We start from the raw sequence: 24,129 nt of genomic DNA, 5'->3' as shown, positions 1-24,129 counted from the left end.
ATAAACATACTTTGAAATTCCATTTTCCACTTTTCTTCTAACTTTTGAAAGTTTTCTTGCATCTTGTTGTCATCTGCATACCTAGAGCCTAGTATAGAGATTATCTAGCATGCAAACATTCTTGATACATACTTGTTGAATGAATGAAAGAATGGCTCATTCAAATTCTGCTGTTGTACGATTTTTGTATCAGATGTTTTTGGAAATTATATTGCCATAGAATTTTAGAATGGGGAGACCTTAAGATTCATCTGATCCATTTTCTTGATTTTTAAGGAAAGGAAGAATGAGGCCCAGAAAGGCTAGGCAGTCCACCTCAGGTCCCACAGCTCACCAGAGGCATAGATAGAGCTAGCAAAAGGACTGATGACTTCTCACCTAGCATCCTTTGGTCTGCACATCGTGCTCCCTCTCCCATGACTTGGTAAGAAAACTCAGCTCTGTCCTCAGCTCACCGTAACAGAATTGTGTGCCTCTGGTGTGCTGCCTCTCTCCTGGCTGTCATGGAATCTCTTGAAAGGGCTTTTCTTTTTCTTCTTAAATCCTTTGCAAAGAGAGGTATCAGAAGGGAGGAGGAAGAACAATTGCTGGCCCTGTTAGGGTGAGTAGGTCCATGCAGGCATTGGAGTACATCATGAACATGGAAAATAGACCTGTTTTCCAATCTCTGTTGAACACGAGATGGTTGACTGCAACATGAAGAGGAAGAATGCCCTTGTATATTGCTCTGAGGAAGCACATTGAGTTGTCCATCTTTTCCTCCTTGCGTGGCTCTGGAAAGATCAATAAGTGGGCCTTGCCTATACCCTGGGGCAACAGCTGACTTGGCCAATGATAAGCCACAGGCCTCAGCCTGACCAAGTAAATACTTTCTCTCAGGAGCTGGGACTGGGGCCCCAGAGACTATGCCAGTTCCTGTGATGAATCAGGGGCAGGTATCTTATAGGCAATAACTAAGCAAGTTAATTAGGGGCTGTGATGGTGAACCATATTCAATGGATGAAAACACAAATAACTTGTTTATGGAAGGAAGTGCATAGCAAATAAACAGAGAGCAACAGAAATTAAATAAAATGAAAGAGAGAGAGGCTCTGATGACTCTCAGATTTTCAAATTTCCACAGAGACTATTTTCCCAATACAGAGCATCATAAAATCTGCTGCATCTTTTATTAATCCTTTTTTCTTGAAACAGTTGTTCTTTGCAAAGAGTTGTTTACTTTTGAGTTAGAAAAACCAGCAAAGCAGAGGATTAAGATTTATTCATTAATTGAAAAGCAGAGTTACAGAGAGGGCAAGACAAAGACAGAGACAGAGTGATCTTCCATCTGCTGGCTCACTCCCCAAATGGCCACAATGGCCAGGACTTGGCCAGGGCTGGGCCAGGATGAAGTCAGAAGCCGGGAGCTTCAACCAGGTCTTCCGCTTGGGTGGCAAGGGTCCAGGCACCCAGACCATCTTCTGCTGGTTTCCCAGGCCACTAGTAGGGGGCTGGATGGGAAGTGGAATAGCCGTAACTTGAACTGGTGCTCATATGGGGCACAATATTGCCAGCCTCACATTTTGTTTCTTAAAGGGCAAGTGAACTGATGCTAAGAAGGCAGTACAATTTTGAGAGTGAAAGAAGTGGAAGAAGCCTGCAGAAATGGGAAAGAAAGCCAGTGTTTGGTCTAATGGTTAAGACATTCAGGTGTTACATCCAAGTGCCAGGGTTTGATACCTGGCTCCAGCTCCTGAGTCCAGCTTCCTGCTAATGCAGACCCTGGGAGCACACAGAGATGGCTCAAGTAATTGGGTTCTTACCACCCATATGGGAGACCTGAATTGAGTCCCCTGCTCTAGGCCTCAGCCTACCATGTCCCAATCATTTGGGGTGTTGGGAAGTGAACCAGTGGATGGGAGTGAGCTTCCTCTCTGTCTCTCTCTCCCTCTTGAATTAAAAAAAAAAAAATTTAAGAGAAGAAACAGAAAAGGGGGACCAGAGAAGACGAAGACGTCAGGAAAGCAGGAACATCGCAGTGAGCAACCCTGGTGAAGCTGAGGGGAGAGAGTGAACATGGCTGCCTTCCAGATACCCCATTGACTCCATGCCCAGCGAGTCGCATTTTCCATCCCCAAGAGCAATCAGCTGCTCATCACTGCTGCACAGGGAGCGCATCAGAGGGATTTAATAATGGTTGGCAAATGTCAAATAACATTGAATCTAAACCAAATTCCAGACATTGAGGACTGCGCAGTCATTAACAATCAATTAGTGCACTCACTTTTCAGTCCAGGCATTTTTTAAAGCCTCTCCTTTCCATGACCAGGAAGCACATGCTCTGCCTCTTTTCCCCTGGGGGGCTGAGCAATGCATCACTCCTCCCGCTTAGTCAGGGAAGGAACAATTTAGGCCCTGTTTGCATTGTGGTTTCATTCCCTTGTTTGCTCCCCTAGCAACACTTTCAGGAGTGGAAGGAAATGGTGAGTGGCATTGGTACATCCTGTCCTAAGCAAAGAAAATCAGCCATTTCGCTGCCTTTCTGGGGAATTATGACGTGATAAAAGGTAAAGGCGAGATGGGGAATCAGCCGAAACTCTTCTCCTAGTTGGAAACAGTGGACTCTGGACTCTGGGACGTGCAGAAGGGCTGGCTATTAATGACACAGGAGGACGTTACGTGAACTCGGTTCACCTCTGCTCGTGTGCTGCGGCAGCAGGATTACATTCCAGCAACAGCCAGTAAACATTTACCACAAAACAAGACATCGCTCTATTGATTGCTGCGTATCTGCTTCATCCTTCCCTTTCCAAATTAGCTCAGATTTATGGCCATTCCCTTCCTGTTCCCTGAGCCAACCGCACCCTCTCGGGGTCCTGCAGGTCAGAGGACGGAGAGACAGAAGCAGGAATCTGTATCCCAACATCGTCAGGAAGCGTATTCACAATCATTTTGAACATTCTTCTGCTCATATTTTTCCCTGCTAGGTCTTCCAGAGGTCTATTTTTAGAATAACTTTCTCAGAATATAGAAAAGCCCATATTATTTTCCAACTGTGACACATATTCCTTCCTCTAGTTTTGTTGCTAAAGTCTGGACATAAAACCAGGCTTAGTGCAAAGAGCTCTGTGAACAGACAGCTGTCTCACACAGTGGCCTCAAGCTTCCTCTCTCTCTTTCTCTCTCTCTCTCTCTCTCTCTCACACACACACACACAGGGGTCCTCCAAGCTCTCAGTCCCACATGATTTCTACTTAAAAGTTGAGTTCAAGGGCATAAAGGGGGCAATGAAGACGCAGGCAGAGGGTTAAAAAAGCAAATAGGACTTGACGTACTGATGTGTCGTTGGCCTCTCAGAAACTACAGGTGAGTCTCAAGTTGTGGTCTTGCGCCCCAAAGTGGGTGAGTCCTGCAGTGTTGGTTAGATTGGCATCTTGGTTGCCAGAAAAGGCTCTGCCTGCCATAGCTCAGGGTACAAGCTGACAAGCCCAAAACCCAAGAAATAAAAATTCACATCCCCAAAGAGTTTTTACCATAGAGATCTTTTCTAAGCAAAAACTTAGGAAGGTCCACTTCAGCACATTCTTGGGAGTTTACCTAAACAATCGCCTCCTTGGAAGTCACCCAATGAGTGGTGGGGGTGGAGACAGCTCTTTTTGTGACAGGCCCTAAACAAATGCATCCCATTGCGAAGATGCACTACGCTTTAACAAATTACAAGTAGAGATGTTTAAAATCAATATTTTGGGGGGCTGGTTTAGCATAGTAGGTTAAGCCACCACCTAAGATGCCAGCATCCCATGTGAGAGCCGGTTCCAGTCCTGGCTGCTCCACTTCAGATCCAGCTCCCTGCTAATGTGCCTGAGAAAACAGCAGAAAATGGCTCAAGTTCTTGGGCCCTTGCATCCTCGTGGGAGACCTGGATGAAGCTCCTGACTCCTGGCTTCAGCCTGGCTCAGCCCTGGCTGTTGTGGCCATTTGCAGATTGAACCAGTGGATGGAAAATTCTGTCTCTCTGTCTCTTTCTCTCTCACTCTCTCTCTCCTTCTCTCTCCATAATTCTGCCTTTCAAATAAACAAAATAAATCTTCTTAAATTAATCAATATTTTTACATAATAAAACTAGAGAACGTGTATTTGCCTTATAGAGATGTTGCTTTGATTTACAAGGCAATCCCTCAATGCAAGTGTTTCTCAGACTCCAGGGTGTTCTGGAATGACCATGAACGACTGTTCAAATGCAGATATACAGGCTCTACCCTTCACACCTCCTCCCTAACACACGCATACACATAGCTGCTGCCGTCCCAGGCCTGGGGTGAAACTCAGAAGACTGATTTTTTAAAAAGAATCTTTGGTGATTCTTATGCAGGTGATCATTGATCCACACCCTGAAAAACACTGCACACAGTAGGTTTCTGCATGCATTGAAACCAAAGCCAATATCTATTTGGGAAATAGAGGTTGAACATTCCTAATCTAAAAATCTAAAACTTGAAAGTGTTTAAGCTCTGACATGAGGCTCAAAAAGTTTCAGGTTTGGGGTTTCCAGTTTTTGGATTAGGGATGCTCAAACTGGTAAAGTCTTTGAAATATTCCAAAACCTGAAAAACTCAGAAATAGACATTTCTATAGGATACTTCTGGTGCAAAACATTTCAGGTAAGGGACGCTCAACTTGTATTTACATTGGGTAAACCAAAGCCCACCTATACTGAAATGAAAAGAACTGTGAGCTAAGGAGGTGGTTTATATCCGATATTTTTTAATCCTGACGCTTTAAAATTCAACAAACAGCTAATTCATTATTGTCGTTGTTGTATTTCTCATGTGTCTTATTAAGAAACGTTGAGATTTGTAAGTATGTTGCTAACACATCTTATACAACATGCACGCCAAGTGGTTGATTCACGGGCTGGCATATCACACAGATTAACAAATGAAGTTGTGTTGGAATACTCTATGTCATCCTGCAGTTTTCTGTTTCTAATTCTATCTAGGGAAACCAGGAAAACAATCAAAAGCATCTTACTAGTAGCTTCTTTCTAGATTATGCTGAAAAATGAGTTCCCTCCAACTGGAAGATAGGGACGGGCACAGAGCAGGAGGAAGAAAGAGCACCTAGGGAAGATGGGGCCAGGTCATCAGAGGAACCCTGGACATGGACTTTGGAGCCAAGTCCTCACAGTGGTTTTTTTGTGATACCAGAAGGAAAAAAGGGGAGAGAAAGGAAAGGCAAGAAAATAGGATAAATGGGAAGAAACATAAAAAAAAAACAAGTTTGGGGACAGAAAGATGTTAAAATTTTGAAGAAACAAAGACAAGACATGAACTTTAATCACTCATTCATATTGTCATCAGACACTCTGCACATTCGAATGTAGTTAGATATTTCTAAAACTGAGAAGGAAAACATTTTTTGACAAATTTGACCTTGCAACAATTAATGTAGGTTTTAAGTGGAAAATCTGGTCTTTGTTTCTGTGAGTTTACCAGAGTATGTAAATAAGATCGGGGTTTTTCATTTCTAAAAGCTTGGCTTCTTTGACTAGTAATCCTACAAGCCTAGCTTATGTACTTCTCAGAACAGTCTGCAAACCTAATCCCAAGAACACAGTATGTCATCGAGCCACAGAAATATATCATTATTGCTTTGGCTCTGATGTTAGAGTCCATACATGATGATCCTTTAAACACACCCCTGGTCCCTCAAATACATCCCCATCTTTATAGAGTGACTATGGGCTTTCTGCTTGCCAGAAGATCTGGAAGCTGGAAGAACAGAATCAAGTCCAGAAATGAGAGATCATAATTGCCATTATTATCTAACTAGAGGTTACTAATTTGCTGAGTAGCTGTTTACTGTGATAAGTTCTGAGGGCTTTCATTTCGATCATGTAGGAGACTTTGCTAGCCACTAAATACCACGTCAGTCCCTTCATGAAATCACTAGACTGTCCTATGGCTCTGCCATGATGAGCAAAGCACTGCCTGCCTGGCTGCTTACCACTCCCACCCGAGTCCCCAGGCTGCTCACTCACTTCAATTGTCTGTGACCTTTCTCTCTCTCATCCTCTTCACACTTAGAACCTTTTCACATGAGAGGAAGGAATAAACTCACATACATTAAGATACGCATGATCGGAAAGCCGCAAAGAGGCACCTCTTCCTGGATAGATGTAGCTTAGAAATAGGAAAACTTTAGGCAAAAAAAGAAGTTGAATTGTATGCACAGGTGATGTAGAGATGCTGGCCTGGGGAATCCGGGCATGAAGGTGAGGAGGTGTGAAACTGAGCCTCACAGCATGCATACGTCTCTAGGCACTGACTGTCGACTGGGCTAATCCAGAGAACAAGACTTTCTCAGTGCAGCCAATGCCCAACACTCAGGGCTCCCTTCACAGAATCAAGGCATGACTTGACCATGAGCTTGAGTGCCTTTCTCTGAGGGAAGAGGGGTGCTCTAAGGACAGGAAATTGAGGCACAGAGTGCACCACACTCATTTTACTCCCAGGCCATATCTTCTCCATCTTCCTAAAAGACCTCTGCATCCTTAAGTAACTTCCCAGTCATCAGATCAGTCTTTATTAAATTTTCACATGCACTTAGTTTTAGATTCAATTTGAAATGTGCTCCAAGGAGCTTCATATAGACTAAGTAATTAGCTAAAGAGAAATGGTGCAGTATAGATTTTAGAGAAGGGCACAGAATAATGCCTCTCAAGTCCCACCAGCAGTAATTGGGAGCTCTAATGTAACAAGATGAGCATTTTTATTTTAAGTTATTTATTTATTTATTTTCATTTGTACTTAACAGAATGACACTTTATTAAACCAGTGGTTTGGGGAATATTGTTGCTTAGGACAAAGCTAAAACACGTATTCAGAGCTTTCAAAGTGCATCAGTTTAGAGAAAACGACTAAGGAAGTAATTAGTAGCACAAGGATTTTGCAAGAATCTTGAAGGTCACACTCTAAAATTTAAGAAACATTGCTCAGACTGATAGAGCATAACTGCAAATCGAGACCCTGGGGTGACCTCTGTTCTGCAAAGGACATGTTATGTGACTGTGGCCAACCTGGCATTCTCTGAGCCTCAATTGACTCTAATAATGTGGGAGTAGTGGAGATAGGCCAGATGCCGTCCAATTCTAGCATGCGATAATTCTATCTGTATTATAGTCACCTCTGTGACTATATTATAGTCACATCTGTCACTGGTGGAGAGGAAATGAGAAGATTAAGTCAGGGCTGCCAATTATGATATCATTGCTGGAGACATATACCAGCCAGCTCCTGGTTACCTTGAAGTAGCGGGTATAGAAGACAGTCTGCTGCAATGGAAAACATGGGAACTATAAGCCAGCTCTGGTACTCACTATTTCCCTGGTCTTGATCAAGTCACATACCCTCTTTGAACCTCAATCTTGCCATCTGCTTTTTAATTAATTACTTAACTTGATAAATAAAAAATTGTATGTATTATGTACAACATGGTGTTTTGAAATATGTATACATTGCACAATTGTTACGGTGTGCTAATTAACAAAAGCATTACCTCACATAGTTATCACCTTTTGAGGTAAGAACACTTGAAATCCAGTTAGCAATTTTTAATACTATGCATTGCTATTAACTATAGTCACTATGTTTTACAATCTCTTGAGCTTGTATCTCTTACTTAACTGAAATTGGGACTCCTTTGGCCAACATCATCCCAGCCCTTGGATACCACCATTCTACTCCTGTTTCATGAGTTTAACTATTTCAGATTCTACATATAAATGAGATCACATGGTATTTATCTTTCTGCACTGCCAGATTCTCTCTTTCAAAGAGCAAATGGTCACAGTGGTGAAAAATGCCTATTTGATTTACACAGTCTTGATGGGTAGCCCAACTTCAGTGCATGTAACATGGAAAATTCCATGCAAACATACTCTCTTGTAGCTTTGTTTGTCATCATTTCATTAGTTTTAAATACAGCATATATGCATGTATAGCTATATTATGAAGCAGATTTTTTTAAATATATTAAGGTTAAGCCAGTCAATAGTGATAGCTTTTAAAGGCTCAGATAAAATATTAAATGTTGGAGATGGAATTGTGAACCGGCTCATAATGGAAACACCATTACCTACCAGGAACCTGAAAAATGTTGTTTCAGTTAAAAGTTTTAACAATCTCCTCTTCTCAACCCCTAAGTGGAAGATGAGCTAGAAATACTAAATTATTTATCAACTCTACTAAACTCGGCTTTTCAGGAGACTCCATTAGCCCAGTGTTCCCAACTGGATACACAACCTCAGATGACAGCTGTCACGAGGGTTATGGTGCTGTACTCCCCCAGGACATCCAGGTCACACTTCCAGATGACTGCCTGTTGAATTTGAATTTCAGTTATTTTTGCACTTAAGAAGTTACCAAGCTTGCTTATTTGACCCACCAGTTGACCAGGAGATAAATACTGCTAGAAGGTAATACACAATTCTGCAACTTCCAAATGGAGAGAACACAGCAGTGAAAGTAGCAGCCATTCAGTATAAAGAGCAGATTCATTTAGTGTCCGGGCAAGCAACTCTGCTGTCTGGAGTAGCCCTTGAATTCGTATCATAGTGCAAGAAAAAAAAGTTCAAAAAGGCGGCAATGTTGGTAACATATACAAGTATTTAGACCTTTTTATACACAAAAATTATGCCTAAATAACAGAGCTTCAGTCTTCAGGAATATTCACTTACATCAACCAACTTATTTCCTTATGCCAAACAGATTAGACTTACCACTGTGTCCTCTTACCATTTCAGCACAGTGAAGGTCGTCCCCCACCTAAAATGTTCAAGTTCAAATGATTTTGTAAGTTAGAGAAACAGAATAATAAGCCTTGTTTTAGATAGTATCACAAAGCTATCCTATCCCTTCTTGCTCAAAGGTGTTTCCGGCTAAATGATTTTGGTCATGAGAATCACATTTTTTATCTAGTGCTGGAGTGACTGAAAGACCAGGGCCTGGGAGGCAGGTCTGTGGACTCTGGGTGTTTTCGCCACAGGCATCATGGAGTGTCTGGTGGGTCATCCCTGGGCTGCTGTGTGCGCACACTGCTGGCCTGCTCTGGAGATGCAGCAGCTTGTACTAGACACTGTCCTGAGCCTGCAGCACCTGCTGCTTCCTTCATGCTTTGTTAGAGCACAGACACAATCACTCAGCTTCCCCTTCAACCTGCCCCACTCCTGACCCCTGATTTCCCGTTCAGAGACTAAGAAGCATCTGTGCCCACACAGCAAGTGCAACACCACAGCCATGCTTCTAATGTTAACATCGCTATCAAGTGTCCCATCAGAGTCTCTTGACTAGGGGTGGAGGTCACTCACCACCAGGCTTACTTCCCTAAATCCAAAGAGGGCAAAGAAGGCTTGATCAAGCACCGTGTTTTGTGTGGCAAACACCTTTGCTGTTTTCTTCAGATAATGACACCACTCCCGGGGGAACTCGCTCAGCAACGAATGCTGGGCCGCTGCTTGGATTCTCTCCCTTCATCCTTACTGATTCTTCCCCAGAAGCCACGTGCAGAGGGGAAGGATTTCAGTGTTCTTGACACTTCTGAGAACCTCCATCTCTCTCTTTTCCTGGCGTCTGAGGTTGCTGTTATTTGCATCTACCGTTTTGTACTCAGCACAACCACCAGAATCTCTTGGCCTCTGATTTTTTGCCCACTTGGTTACCAAGTGTCTACTGGAAATCTCCTCTCCCACCCCTCACCTAAGTCATTCCCTCCAACCTTTCGCCTTCTCCTTCCCTGCACAAACTGCTTCCAATAATCCCTTCCAAATAGTCTCTAATTCACAGCATCACAGAACAAACCGCCTCCTTCTCTCACCAAATAAACTGCTTTCAATAAGCTTCTCCCAACCCCCTAAACAAATAACATCCCATAATCCACCTTATACTAAAATATTGCTTTTCATAACCACCAGCCATTTGCTTCTTTTCTCCCCTTGAGGAAATAAACCATCTTCAACGTCCCTTCTTATTAGGGCTCAGAGATACTCCATTGAAATCACAAAATACACATACACACAAACACACATGCATGCACACACACACACAATCACCTCCCAAACAAAAATTATCTACTACAACATTTGCCTTCCCTTTCTCAGAAAAAGAAAACTTTTATAAGGTACAGAAGGATCCATTTGTGTCTTTTTTGAGGATGTTTTTCCCCCAGTAAAATAAGCTCAGGAGAAATACAGTAAGGCATTCCAAGGCCAAACACATTCTACTGTTTATTACACATATTACATTCTTAAATAAAAATGCGTCACATAACATTTTTTGCATAGATATCTTACAATATACCAATTTAAAAAAGAATTATGAAACAGACCAGTAACAAAAATAAATTTTTTCTTCATTAATAATTTTGTAACATTAACATACCACCATCATATAATACAAATAATAGTTTTAAATCTTAAGACTTTTGTACAGCAAAAAAACTTGACAAAGTAATATATTTATATATATATATAAAAAGCTTAAAAAAAATAAAATGTCAAAAAAAGGCATAACCGAGGGCTATAAGACTGGGTACTTCTGTGATATATTATAAATACCAGAGAAGGCCTGAGAGAATGTGACCGGGGAGACAGGGTGAGGGATGGGGGCTGGGAGCAGGTCTCTCCAAACACACTTGTTAGACACATCTGGCAAAAAGAAAATGTATAGTGCAAAAATAAATTTCTTCAAGCAACTGTTAAGAGGATAATAGAAATGTGAACAAAAATGTGTGGTGGCCGGGAAAGTGTATGGTGAGAGTAGGAAGTGGAGGGGGAGTGTGGAAAGGGGCTGGGGTGGGGGAGTGGCAGGAAAGGTAAGGGGAGGCTTCAAAACATTAAACATTTATTTTTGCCTCTGTGTTAGCAAGGAGATCTTGGCCATTAACAGGTGTATTTTTCCTCCCTGGAATGAAGCAGAAGTGAAAGGTAAGGAAATTAAACCAAGGCTGGGTTTAGCTAGGAAATGCATGCTGGGGAGAAAAAAACAAAAAGGTTGAGAACCAGCCAATGAGCCCAAAAGCCTGCAGGACCCAGATTTGCAGAGATCACTCTGCCTCCAGTCCATAGGCCTAGGATTCACATGTTCCCTCTCCCCACCCACAGTCCCTCCCCTCCATGTGGAACTCCCAGTGTGGTTTCCATAGACTGGCAATTATAAGCATCCATCCCCCCCAAAAGATATTAGGCACTGGTGGCTACTCCTCTTAAAACGTCAGTAGCCTGTTTTCCTTCCGCGAAGGTACAATAGGTACAGATGCGCACGTGTCTAGGTGCGTGCACGCACACCACCCTCATTCGTCTGACGTGGGGTCCATTTTATGGCAGTAGACGGAAGCTGGAGTCAAAGCAATTTACGATTCCAAAGCTCACAGTTGAAAAAAAGTGTATAAACAGTCCCCAACAAAGAACGCATCACCCTTCCCTCGTGATCACTGAGGGGAGCCCTGTTGGAAAAAAGTATCTTGTTCGGGGTATTTGTGGGGCGACGGCCTAGGATCTCTCTCCATTTTTGATACCTGTTTCCCGAGAACGTATACGCAAATGCAAAACACCTGAAGAATACAGTACTATATCGGAAGGATGCACATAAGGAAGTTAATTGCAGCTTGATTTTTCCCCCCTTTTCCAGGATCTTTTAGGAACCAACAGAAATTTAGGAGAGTGTTAAACGCCAGAGAAAGCCCTGAGGCCTCAGGCGGTTAGTCATGGGACAGCACAGGTTTACAGGCAGGTGTTGCTTCTTCTGACACATTTCTGTCGTTCCAAAGATCCTCATTGAGGAAAATAGGCCATCAAAGAGGCATTGATGTCGACTCAGGCCAGGCCCTTAGTGTTCAAATCGAGCTATCACCATGTTCGCCGAGTTTTATCCCGGCACCCAGAATCCAAGTCTGTCCCTTCTGCCCTCACTCCTGTGCTTGGCAGATGGTCACTTCCGGAAAATGCAAGGGAAAGCTTCCAGGAGTCATTTAAACCAGGTTCTACTTAGGGAACTTTCGCTTGGCAACGTTCCGGGTGCAAAGCTGCGGCCAGAAATGCTGGCCTTTTGTGGTTTTTTGTTTGTTTTTTTAAGAAAGAAACAAGCAACAAATTTTATTTTTCTAGTAAAATATGTGGCATCTCTCTGACTTACCCTATCTTCTTCCCTTTCCTAAAAACAATTCATGCACTTACCACTATATTTTACATGTTATGAAGTGACTTCCATAGAGGAAATCATTGGAATAATCAAAAGTAATCATCAGGTTTGGTTGTTCTTGCAATCTGAGTTTCTTTCTTTTGGCTTTGCCACAGCATGCAGGAGTGAAGACCATTAGGCAGAGTAGTCTGAGTGCCCTGGACATGCCCACCCCCAAAACCCCATTTTATTTACCCTTTGATGCAAATAGAGGTGGATAAGCTCAAAGTTTATCCCAAACTAAAGTCCTTTAAAAATCTCCTCTGGCTTCAAAGAAGATTTTTTTAAAACTAGGAATCAGTTCTGCTAACATGCATGAGGTTGGCTGTCTTTTTTTACCCTGTTATAATCAGGCTATCAAAGATGTAAAAGGGCACAAGAGGTGCAGGTGGGGAGGCGATGGCATTGAGAAAAGGAGGCATTTGAAGGGTTTTGCAAGGGAAAGCGCGTGGAGAGGAGGACATGGCTGGCATGGAGTTCATTCAGGGGTCTCCAAGATTTTTACAAAATGCAGCTTTGTCATAGAATCAGAACTTCTCTTTTTCTAGACGTGATACTCATCACCACCAGGCATTAAGCTGGGGCCAATCACCCTTGAGTGGGGCAGGAGGCCAGTAGCTAGGAGCAGCAACTTAATTTCAGGCATCCACATCTCTGACTTACAGCCACGTGGTAGGAGAAAGAAGCAAAATTTGAAATAAAGAAAATGGTCAGCGGCTTAGAAACACTTTTCTACACATCACACTCTGAACCCTGGAAAAAGCGTGCTTGAGAGGACAACCACAGAAACACGATGCCAGGTTCTTCCTTGCAAGTTTGGGATCCCCTGGAATGCTAGGAGGTAACAATTTAAATGAGAAATGGATTTAATGTGTTTCAAATGTCCTCTAAAGCACTGTTTTAAATAACCAGTCCTGTGGGGGAGAGAGCTGTCTTCAGGCTGTTGACTCTGGAGGTCTCTGCCATTTCAGAGATGATGAACATTTCTCATAAATCTAGTTCCAAAACAGTCGGGGCTACCCCTACCCCCACAGTTAGGACTGGTTACCACAACAGGTGTCAGTCTGGGCTAGAGAACAGTTTCAAAGCCGTACACTTAGCACCCACCAGGTTCTGAGGCCAATTCTCACGGTCAACAGATAACGCTGAAGCAAGCAAGCACCATCATCGTGTTTCAGTGCACCCTGCTCTGAGAAAAGTCAGGAGCAGATTACAAAGGACCTCACTGATACAAAAGAGAGAAAAATTACCAAACATTTCAGACACTGATGAGGATCAGAGGGCCTTTGTTCTGCCACGTCCAACAGAGACCACAGATGACAACAAGGGAGCAAACAAGCAATGATTACTCTTCTGCATTCTTTTTTTTTAAAAAAAAAACTTTCTTTTTAATAGAGCCTTGCATTGGTCAGTTCAAAAATTAAATTAAGTATTATAAATCCTTAATAATAATAATAATAATAATAATAGCATTTGAGAGGCAAGAGCAGCTCCAGCTTGGGAGAGAACATTTGTAAATCGTGGCAGCCATGGCTCAATGCCATCACTGGTGTGTGCGTGCATTCCTGCTGGAGGCTGCTATGGAAAGGAAAAGAAAGGAACCAACAAAATTCGGGGTGTCTAAAGTTTCATCTAGTGCACTGACTGGAGGCGCTACAGTTTAATACAGCTGAGGTTCAAGGTTCCTCACACATCCTTCATCCAGAAAGGATGCACCACACATTCAAATAGAATCCCATGGTATGCCCTGATGGACTGGCCACAAAATGCACTCAAATGCAGTAGAGAACTACAAGATTGTCAGCAAGCAGTGCTCCAGAACTTGTTTCTAAGTCATTTCTATTTTTTTTAATCTTTGGAATAAAACTGATTTTTTAATACCCTCCAACTAACATATACATAATTGCCTCCGGCAAATGGACAGATTTTTGTGTGTGAATATGTGTTTAGGATGTTTTTTCTTTTTTTAAATTTTTTAAAATTTTTAAATTTTTTTTGGTCTAAATTGAAAAAAAAAAGGAAAAAGAGCAAGAAAATTCTAAGGGCCAGACCTCGAAATGCCCCAAGTGTCCAACTGGCAGCTACAGCATTGTGATAAGGAGGTTCCATTACCCTCAGATGAGTTGTTTCAACATTTCAGTGAAAACAAAGGTTGTAGAAAGCTGAAAACGCAAATGCCAAGGATCTTGAAGGTTGTTGTCATATATGTGTTTGTGTTTCTTATATTATGGTTTCCTTTTAAAGACTTCAGTTTTGCATCCCAAATATGTATGGGGTGACATTTTAACAGTCAATGAGTCAAACAGTCAGAGGAGGGCAGGAAGGGAGCCAGCTGGTGAGAAGGAGCAGCAGCCACGAGCGGACCAAACGCCATTTTTGATTTTTAGACTTGTCTTGAAGGGATGGTCCCAGAAGATACAAAATATACAATCTGTCCTAATAACCACCCCGCTTGCTTGCATAGGCCATATAATGGTCCTAAAGGCAGTCTTTGGAGTTGAGGCCAGTGCCAGCTAGCTAAGAATGCGGGTAGAGAGAGACCACTTGATGTGTGTGGGGGATGACAAGTGAGGAATGTGAACCCCCATGGAGTCAGCTTGCAGAGTGAATGCGAGGCCTCTGATGACCCCGGTGTTCTAGGTCACAAGTCATGGTGGGCCTAGCCAAAAAGAAATTAGAAACACGTCTCTCCTTTTAGACAGAACATGAGAGAAACTCCTCAACCTTTTCCTTAAAGGTCAACCCTTCGTTCCCACAATGGCATTTTGAACTGTGTGTTTTGACAAGTGGGGGAATATGAGCTCAGTGGGTATGAGAGAGGAAGCTAGGATGATGTTTTGTGAAGCCACTAGATTTGGGAGGCATCCTCAGTTTTCCCCATTCTTGGAAAGAGTGATATTTTTGGCTTTGTGTCAGGTCATAACCCAGAGTTAGATTAAATACGCAGCTGCCCTTTGAGACTAGCGACATCTATGCTGTAACTGGTTATAGGGTAGCAGTGACACACAGCACAGTGGGCGCTCACTGTGAGCTGAGGTCACCATGCCTCAAGGAGGATGAGAGAACTGTGATGTCCCATCTGATTGGCTGCTTCGAGAGCTGGACATCCACGTGCCGAGAGAGAGTTCTGGAGAGGTTTAGTCCATGGAGAAAAGGTAAAACATTTAAGCTTCCAAATAAGCTTTTTCAAGTTTTCGTTAGCAAAAACAGAGAGATTAAAAAGAAAAAATCTAGCACTGGCAATAAGGTGAGGCTCAAGGGATATACTGTGATTTATCATCAAGGACTTTATTCTCTTGGCCACTTTGCAGTCATGCTAGAAGTTTCCAGAATCCCTAGTGCATATGGTGTGCAAAAGTCAAAAAGTAAGAAAAGAAAACTCCTCCCTTGAGAGTGCAGTCTAGAGAAATGCAGGCCAGAAAGGTGTAAGGTGTAATTCCAGAGTCTGCCGCCCTAAGGCCGTTGGTATCGACTGGAAAGATCTCAGTGGTACTAAGAAGAACCAAAACCAATCAACAGTTCTGTGAGGAAGTCTGACGCACGGAATAGTAGGACTTTTCACACACAAAGGACAAATAAACCAAGAGTTAATTTTGGCTACCAAACTGCAATTTGGTTTTCTAGGTCATTTTCCCCCAACTATTTAAAAAGAAACATTAGTGCTACACATATGCAACTTTAAGACGGTGTGTTCTCCTATCAAGTTGCACTGAGAAGCAAGTTAAATAAGCCCCTCGTACTGCCGTCCACCTGCAGAGACGTCACATCCATTTTCTTTGATTTCCATTGGCAACAGCGGGAAATAATTCCAATAGTGCTGAAGTAAGCAGCCAGTCTGCCTTGCTGAGTTCACCTGGTTTCCTTCTTTTTTGTCTTCTACCATCTGGCTAGGGCAAGGCATAAAGAATAGACGTATATATTTCAATATAGTTGAGTGCTTGACAGTGTGTATGTGTGTGGGTCTGTGTGAGTGTGTATGGATGTGTGTGTGTGTGTGTGTGTACACAGAGGTTTATAAGTGAGAACTTTCTTCTGAGAGGCAATGGGTCCCCTCCTGAAGTCCAGCCCCCTGCCTCACAGCATTCCTTCAGACATTGGCCGATGCCATGGCAATTCTGGCCTTTAGGGTTTTTAGATATGTCTCTTCATATGGAGGGCAAGATGGTCAGACCTGGAAAAACACCTAGAAAATACAAACAGCAACAAGGAAATTAGAGAGGTTCAAGGAAAGATCTCAACTTCCATCACCCTTGGGAAATTATTCACCCTGTCTTAAAGAGAGGTAATACATATGTATTGAGAAACTGGGTGATAAAAGTTAACTCAGGGGTTAGACTGCTAGGGTTCAAACCCCAGTTCTTCTAATAGTAAGTGACTCTGAGCATATTAACCTCTCTGCATTAAATCCTCCTCATTAAGTGTGAAACATTATAGTACCATTTTCATAGGGTGATTGTGGGGATTAAACCAGATGATCCCATAAAGTACTTAGAAAAGCTACCCCACTCCTGGGAATACATCCAATAGAAATGAAATCAGCCCATGAAAGAGACACCTGCATTCCAATGTTTATAGCAGCTCAATTACAATAGCAAAGACACAGAATCAACCTATATATCCATAAAGTGATGACTGGATAAAGAAAATATGGCATATATTTACATGTTGGAATATTACTCAGCCATAAAAAAGATGAAATCCTGACATTTACAACAAAATGGATGGAACTGGAGATCATCATGCTAAGCGAAATAAGCCAGACCCAGAATGTTTTCCCTTATTTGTGAAAGTCAATATATATGGAGCATAACAACTGTTTGGATTTCAAATCATTGGGTATATGGTTATAAACATTGCTTCATTGAATAATACCATGTACATAATACATCCTTCTTCCCTCCACTGTGATCCTCAAGGATCACTCACCTTGTGATACTAATAGCTCTGCTTTCAAGAAAAATTAGTACATATGTGTATTATATAACTTCTACACTCGAAGGGAATGTGGTAAAATGTTTAAAATGTTAAATTTTAGAACTGAAAAATTTTAAAAACTTGGTAATAAAAAAGAATGTTGCCTGGAATACAGCAAAATCTCAATGTATGTCAACTATTAGGATCATCATTCTAATTACCTAAGAAGACAAAAGTGTGAAAGTCTTTGGACATGCATCATGCCCAGATTCTATAAAGGCCACTTTCTTACCAATGGTTAAGTTTTGAAGCTTCCCTCAAAGGCTGCAACAGCCCACAATCCAAAACTCTTGTAGGATATTAGAAAGCTAACCCTTTCAGGTTATCAGGGTTTCCTGTTCAGAGCAGGATTTCCCTGTGTTTGTTCATTCTTAAAACAAACAAAAATCCACCCTTTCCCTAAACCCAACATTCTCTATGCCCTCTGTTTGTGTCTATTCCTGAAATAGGTAAACGGACAGGATAAAACTCCAAGGAAGTGAAACAGGACAAATGTTCAATGAAAAACACCTAAGAATGGGGAAAGTATAGCAGAAAACAATCAAATTCAGTAACATCCTGTATAATCACAATTCTAGTTACACCCACTTATTTCAAGCCCTGATTTCGGATAAACAAGCTCTTTGGAAAATCCCTTAGAGATACCTCTAAATAGGATTTGATTTGCTATAAAACAATGATTAGTTTTCTTTAAAAGCCAGTACTTGATGTCTCTGGTATACAGAAAAAGCAATGTACTCTGTAGGGAATTTAGCATTTCACACGCACAACTCTGTCCTGTCCTGGGGCACAGCTCACTGCCCTCTTTCCTCCCTCCCTCTTGTCTTCCTTCCTTCTTTGTTCCTTGTGTCCCTTCTTCCTTCATTCCAATGTCCTAGAGAAAGACGATCCAAGTTGGGAAGTTCTCTTTGCAGGTGCTTCTTTTAAAACTGACATCCTTACAAGAACTCTATAAAAAGAGGTACCATTCTTATCCCAACTGCGATATCATCAGAAAGTAGCAAAGCCAGGATCTGAACCCAGAGAGTTTGACTCCACAGCCCATACACTTAGCCTCTTCTGCTTTGTGGACTGAGAAGGAAGGAGAACAGAGCAACCAATTTAGAGTGTCACAGGCAGAATAATGCCCAACCCCCAGGTGTAGACCTGTGATGGTATTGTTGCATGGCCAAAGGGAACTAAGGTTGTAGACAGAATTAATTTACTAATCAGTTCACCTTACAATAGGGAGATTATACTGGATGGCCAAGGTCCATTACAAGGGTCATTAAAAATGGAAGAAATAATGTAAAGAGAGAACCAGGAAAATGATGGCATTACAAGGACTGGGCCATTTTGTTGATGGAGGAATTGCATCCTGAACCAATTCAGGGCAGGATTTCCAATGATTGCAGGCAGTCTCTAGAAGTTGGAAGATGTAAGGAAATAGACTCTGTTCCTGCTTCCATAGCCTCTAGAGAAGAATGCAGTCATGACAGTACCATGACTTCAGCCTGGTGAGACCTATGCTGGACCACCAGCCAACATAATTATAAGAAACTAAGTTTATGAAGCAAATAAGTATGCTGCTAAAAATGCATGGCAATTGGTCATAGAAGCAACTAGAATTAATCCTTAGGTTAAGGTGGACAGGCCTGAGTAGTTAGGATCTATGAGAAATCAACAAAGCTAGCACTAAGAATCCCACTAGGGGACAGAGCAGATGCTCAGAACAGCAGTTAAGACTGCCTGGCCGGGGGGGGGGGGGGGGGGGGAGGGAGTTGGAGGGGGAGGGGCAGGAGCAGTGTTGTAGCACAGTGGGTTAAACTGCTCTTGTAGGACCCAGCATCCCACGTGGGTGACAGCTCTGAGTCCTGACTGCTCTACTTCCAATCCAGCTCCCTGCTGTTGAGCCTGGGAAAGCAGTGGAAATGACACAAGTGCTTGAGCCACTCCTGTCCATGTGAGAAATGTGATCAGAGTTCCAGGTTCCTAGCTTCTGGCTGGCACAGCCTCCGCCATTGTAGCCATTTTGGAAGTGAACCAGTGGATGGAAGATCTCTCTTCCTCTCTTCCTCAAATAAATAAATAAATGAATAACAAAACAGAACAACAGAAAAAAAAAAGACTGCTGGGGACATCTGAGTTGAGGTGTCTTCTCATTTTCAGCTTCCTTCTGGTGCATATGCTGGGAGGCAACAGGTAATGTCTCAAGTACCTCAATCCCTGCCACTCACATGAGAGACCCGAATTGCATTGCCTGCTCCTGGCTTCAGCACCAGTCTGCAGGCATTTTGTGGAGCAAACCAACAGACAGATCAATCAATCACGTTTTCATAAAGTAATCAATCAATTGATTATTTTTTTTTTTAAAAAGAATCCCACCCATCCAAAAGAGGAACAAAGGGATTTGAGATGATGAAAAGTGATGAGAGATTCTGGCAGTAGACAAAATCCCTTTCCTTTTCTACCTCATGAGAACTTTCAGAAAAATAGCATTTTTTTAAAGATTTATTTTATTTACTTGAAAGGCAGAGTTGCAGAGAGAGGGAGAGACAGAGGTAGAGAGAGGTCTTCCACCTGCTGGTTCACTCCCCAAATGGCTGCAAGGACTGAGGTTGGGCCAGGCTGAAGCTAGGAGCCAGGAAATTCTTCCAAGTCTCCCACGTGGGTACAGGAGCCCAAGCACTTGGACCATCCTCCACTATTTTCCCACGTTAGCAGGGAGCTAGATCAGAAGTGGAGCAGCTGGGACTCAAAACAGGGCTCTGCAGGCCAGAGCTTTAACCCACTGTACCACAGCGCCAGCCACAAACTGTATTACTGGTGTTGAAATTTAAATGAAAGAATCATTCAGTCATGTATACGGGGTCTTCAAAAAAGTTCATGGGAAATATGTGTTACATATTTTTCATGTTTTTTTTTAAGATTTATTTATTTATTTGCAAGTCAGAGTTACACAGAGAGAGGAGAGGCAGAGAGAGAGAGGTCTTCTATCTGCTAGTTCACTCCCCAGTTGGCCACAACGGCTTGAGCTGGGCCAATCAAAAGCCAGGAGCCAGGAGCTTCTTCCAGGTCTCCCACGTGGGTGCAGGGGCCCAAGGACTTGGGCCATCTTCTACTGCTTTCCCAGGCCACAGCAGAGAACTGGATAGGAAGAGGAGCAGCCAGGACTAGAACCGGTGCTCATGTGGGATGCCGGCGCTTCAGGCCAGGCTGTTAACCCACTGTGCCATAGTGCCGGCCCTACATATTTTTTTTAAAAATGCATGGATTTCAAAACCTATTGCACAAAAACAAATTTATCATTTAATTTCATTTTCTACACGTTTTGAACCCCTGTAGTCATTCAGTCTTCATTCTGCCTTTATTAATTGCTGCTTCCTATCACTATAAGGACACGTATCCACTTTTATCCTTCAGGTTCTTTCAATAAAAAAAAAAATCATGGAAAAATCTTCAGCATGGTATGAAATCCATCAATTGCATATGATTATTTGTACAAATTCTAGGAAATATATGATGTTTAGGATTAAATCAGGTCCCTCACCCCTGAGGTTTTTATTTAAATTCAATATGCCATAAATAAATATAAATAAAAATAAATCTTAGCTATGATTATATTTATTAATTTCTACTTGCTGGAGCCTACATACAAACATTAAAAGGTAATAGATAAACTCAGCATTTAGAAATGCAGAATCAAATAATTTTAAGGGTAATACACCTGCATAGGGTAATTATAACTCCACGGCAGCCAGATGGTCTTAAATAAAAAGATTCTTTTTCTTTTAAGGATGTATTTACTTGTTTTGAAAGTCAGAGTTACAGACAGAGGGAAAGCCAGAGAGAGAGACATCTTCCATCTGCTGGTTCATTCCCCCAGAAGGCCGCAATGGTCAGACATGGGCCAGGCCAAAGCCAGGAGCTTCATCTGGGTCTCACATGTGAGTACTAGCGACCCAAACACTTGAGCCATCTTCTGTTGCTTTTCCAGGTGCATTAGCAGGGAGCTCTATCAGAAGTGGAGCCGCCAGGAAACAAACTGGCACCTATATGGAATACCACCATCATAGGCAGCAGCTTTACCCACTACACTACAACACTAGCCCTAGAATGTTCTTAGTGATTGAAATTTGTGTATTTTGGAGAAATAGCCAAACCCTATCACCTTTTCTCTTGCTTATAGAAAAGTTACTATAGTCACATGGTTATTAAGCCAATAGCAACCCTCTGGAAGATCCAAGGGCTAAGATATTGGTCAGTACTTCTTAGCACTTGTAAGTGGGATGAAACAAAGATGGAAATGGCCCAACTGAACTGCCCATGATCTTAGATGTGCTGCTCCTGTGGCAGTCTTCTCGGACAATCATCGTGCTGAGTCTGTGGGACGATGGCCTGCACGTCACCAAATGGAAACAGAGCCCAGTGTACCACCATCAGCAGCCTCATGCTCTGTGGACTGAGAAATGCCTCATCCTTCCAGATGGGCTACACTGTTCAGTCTGATGGTGAGGAATGGCAGAGCCACTTCACTGCTTTCTGCCCTAATGCTAATCTGGAGCCAGAGGTCTCAAAAATCCAGTGTCCATAAGGGCCAGGCAAAAGAAAAAAAGAAGTATAGTTGTTCAAGTGTGAGAAATATATAACACCCGTGGACTCTCTCTTTCCACATCAGATAAGGCAAGCACACAAAGAAATATTATTCTCTTTCAAAGAGGAAACAGCAAGCATGATAATACCTGGCGACCAATGCTTTGTCTTCATGCTGGGGAGACTACAGGGAGTGATGGGAATATCCCGTGACCACTGCAAATGGTAGTGATTGCTATTCAGCACCAGCCAATGACAGACACATAGGAATATGAAACCACTGACGCTGGTTCTGATTTTGCCAGACAAAGGCAGAAATATAGACCTTTTTTTGGTGACATTTAACAATTTCAAATGATGGCCCCAAAAAAGGAAAAACTTGTGTATTTTTAAACTACCCTATATGTAAAATAAACGCATAAGTTCAACTCAGTACACATTAATGAAAAAGGATGCCTAAACTCTAAGTAGCTTCCAAATAGGATAACCTGACTGCTCCAATTTTAAATGGCAAGAGGTGGTGCACTTACACATACTGTGGCACCAACAGGATACAGTGTCCTGTTCAAAACTACGGCTACGATGCCCTGCTTCTGAAGGTAAGTGTCTGCTAAGGAATGCCAAGTCCAGAGTCAGTCTATGCTTCCCTTTCCTCTGCTTTGGGGCCCCACCAACTCCCAAGCCGCCTCCCAGACCTGTCTATTCTTAGCACAATCACTGCAATGGAAATGCAAGGTGCTGTTTGTCATGAGACACTAATGAGAGTCCAACCCTCATTTCTGACATTGTTGAAAATATACTTTTTTTCTATGCCACAGACTTTTATCTACTCACAATCCCCCCTAAATACCACATCACATGATTTATATCATCTGTTTAGTAAATTTCTACTTCCAGAAACCACAGTATATTTTGATGAAGAAAATAAAGCAAAAGATTAACCAAATTACCCATCTCTATCATCTCTTTTGCTGAAATATCCAATAGGTTTGGAATTTTTTTCCATATAAATCATCCAACGAGCTTGATGGAACCCTAATACTTCAACTGTTAGGAAGTCCTAAGTGCCTCGAGTCCATTGATTTGGAGAGAAGAATACTAACTCTGACAATGGCCTCATAAGACCCTTTATCCACTTCCAAGATTATGGAAAAAATGCTCATCCTCTGAGCAACTTCCTCAATACCCTTCAGACATGGTGGATTTGTGTGTGGACCTACTACCATCCTACTTGGATAGCACACAAAGAAATCACCTTTGTCCCGTGGAGAGAATGGAATGCTCCCCCAGAGGACTGTGGGCAGTCACCATCTGCACAGCTTCTTTGTGAGCCAGGGCTAGAGAGGAGCGAACCACGCACATTTGAGATGGGAGTTGAAGGAAGATGTAAAAAAGGGAAATCTGACTGAGCACGCTGTGCAGAGGAACAGCTGCTGATTCATGTAAATTCAGGAGGACTTCTATGGAATGGGATGGAAATGAACCACAAATTGTGTTCCTGGGTAGAGAGAGCTCCAAGGCAATGGGGGGTGAATAGCTGTGGGACGGGTACTTCCTCAGCCCTGGGGTGGGAGGTTATCTCGGGCTCCAGGAGGCATGGGCTCTTTATTTAGTTCTGACAGAATGCAGATAAGAGGAAAATAGCCTCTTCAGGAAGAAAGAAAAAAAGAAAGGAAGGAAAAACATAACTGTTCCTGTATAAGCATCTTACAGGAGCACCAAGCCAACTTGGCCATCCACGAGACCGTGCTCCAAACACGCATTGCCATGGAGGAAGGCCTGGTGAGCAGGAGGTGCGGGCACAGAGTCTGAGGGAGGCAGGATGTGCAAGCGATCACATTTCCTCCCAAGGAGAGCCAGGCCTCTGCTGACTTCCTGCACACCCCCTCCTGCCATCCTGCGAGCTGCTGCCCAAGCCAGGGAACCCTGAGGCTTTCAGGAGCTTTTATCGTATTAGAAGCATTTTTCTCATCATAACCGAGACCTTTAGTATTGCATTAAAAAGATGGTTAATTTTCTTAAGCTTCCTTTTAAACACAGAAATAGGATTAGAAGGATAACACGCTCAGATGCAAGCCCATTATTTGATTATGTCTAAACCTAATCCTGCCTTCACCTTGGCCTGCAGAGTCTCCATTTTGGGGTTTATTGGTTGATAATGCCAGGGCTGTCAGATACTATTACTTGGGTAGTATCTGTTGCTACGTGCTCTTTCTTCTACTATCAAATGCTGAAGGTTTGAAATTGAATTATAAGATAAGTTCTGAAAACCTTGCCATCTTTTGGACCCTTGTACCTGTTTTCAAGGGGGGAAATAATGGTGTAGGCCCCCAGAGAATGGGATCTGTCTTTAGAAAAATTCACTTCCAAT

At 42.5% G+C, this 24,129-nt stretch overlaps 1 protein-coding gene across 5 annotated transcripts in view; it reads right to left on the bottom strand.

Moving 5' to 3' along the window:
• Window positions 1-10,235: 10,235 nt before the first annotated feature.
• Window positions 10,236-24,129, bottom strand: part of KLF7 (KLF transcription factor 7) — a 98,383-nt gene continuing 84,489 nt past the window's right edge. For all 5 annotated transcript variants that reach the window (XM_051848248.2, XM_002712596.5, XM_070070304.2 and 2 more), the window contains exon 4: window positions 10,236-16,395. In XM_051848248.2, the coding sequence (XP_051704208.1) occupies window positions 16,344-16,395 (52 nt within the window). In that variant the 3' untranslated portion in view covers window positions 10,236-16,343. The remainder of the gene's footprint in view (window positions 16,396-24,129) is intronic.

This window comes from Oryctolagus cuniculus, chromosome 3, assembly GCF_051225735.1.
Source record: "Oryctolagus cuniculus isolate XC-2025 breed Fujian yellow rabbit chromosome 3, ASM5122573v1, whole genome shotgun sequence".
Classification (NCBI taxonomy): Eukaryota; Metazoa; Chordata; class Mammalia; order Lagomorpha; family Leporidae; genus Oryctolagus; species Oryctolagus cuniculus.
The sequence above is the reverse complement of the archived record's forward strand: the minus strand, read 5'-3'. Positions and strand labels throughout refer to the sequence as shown.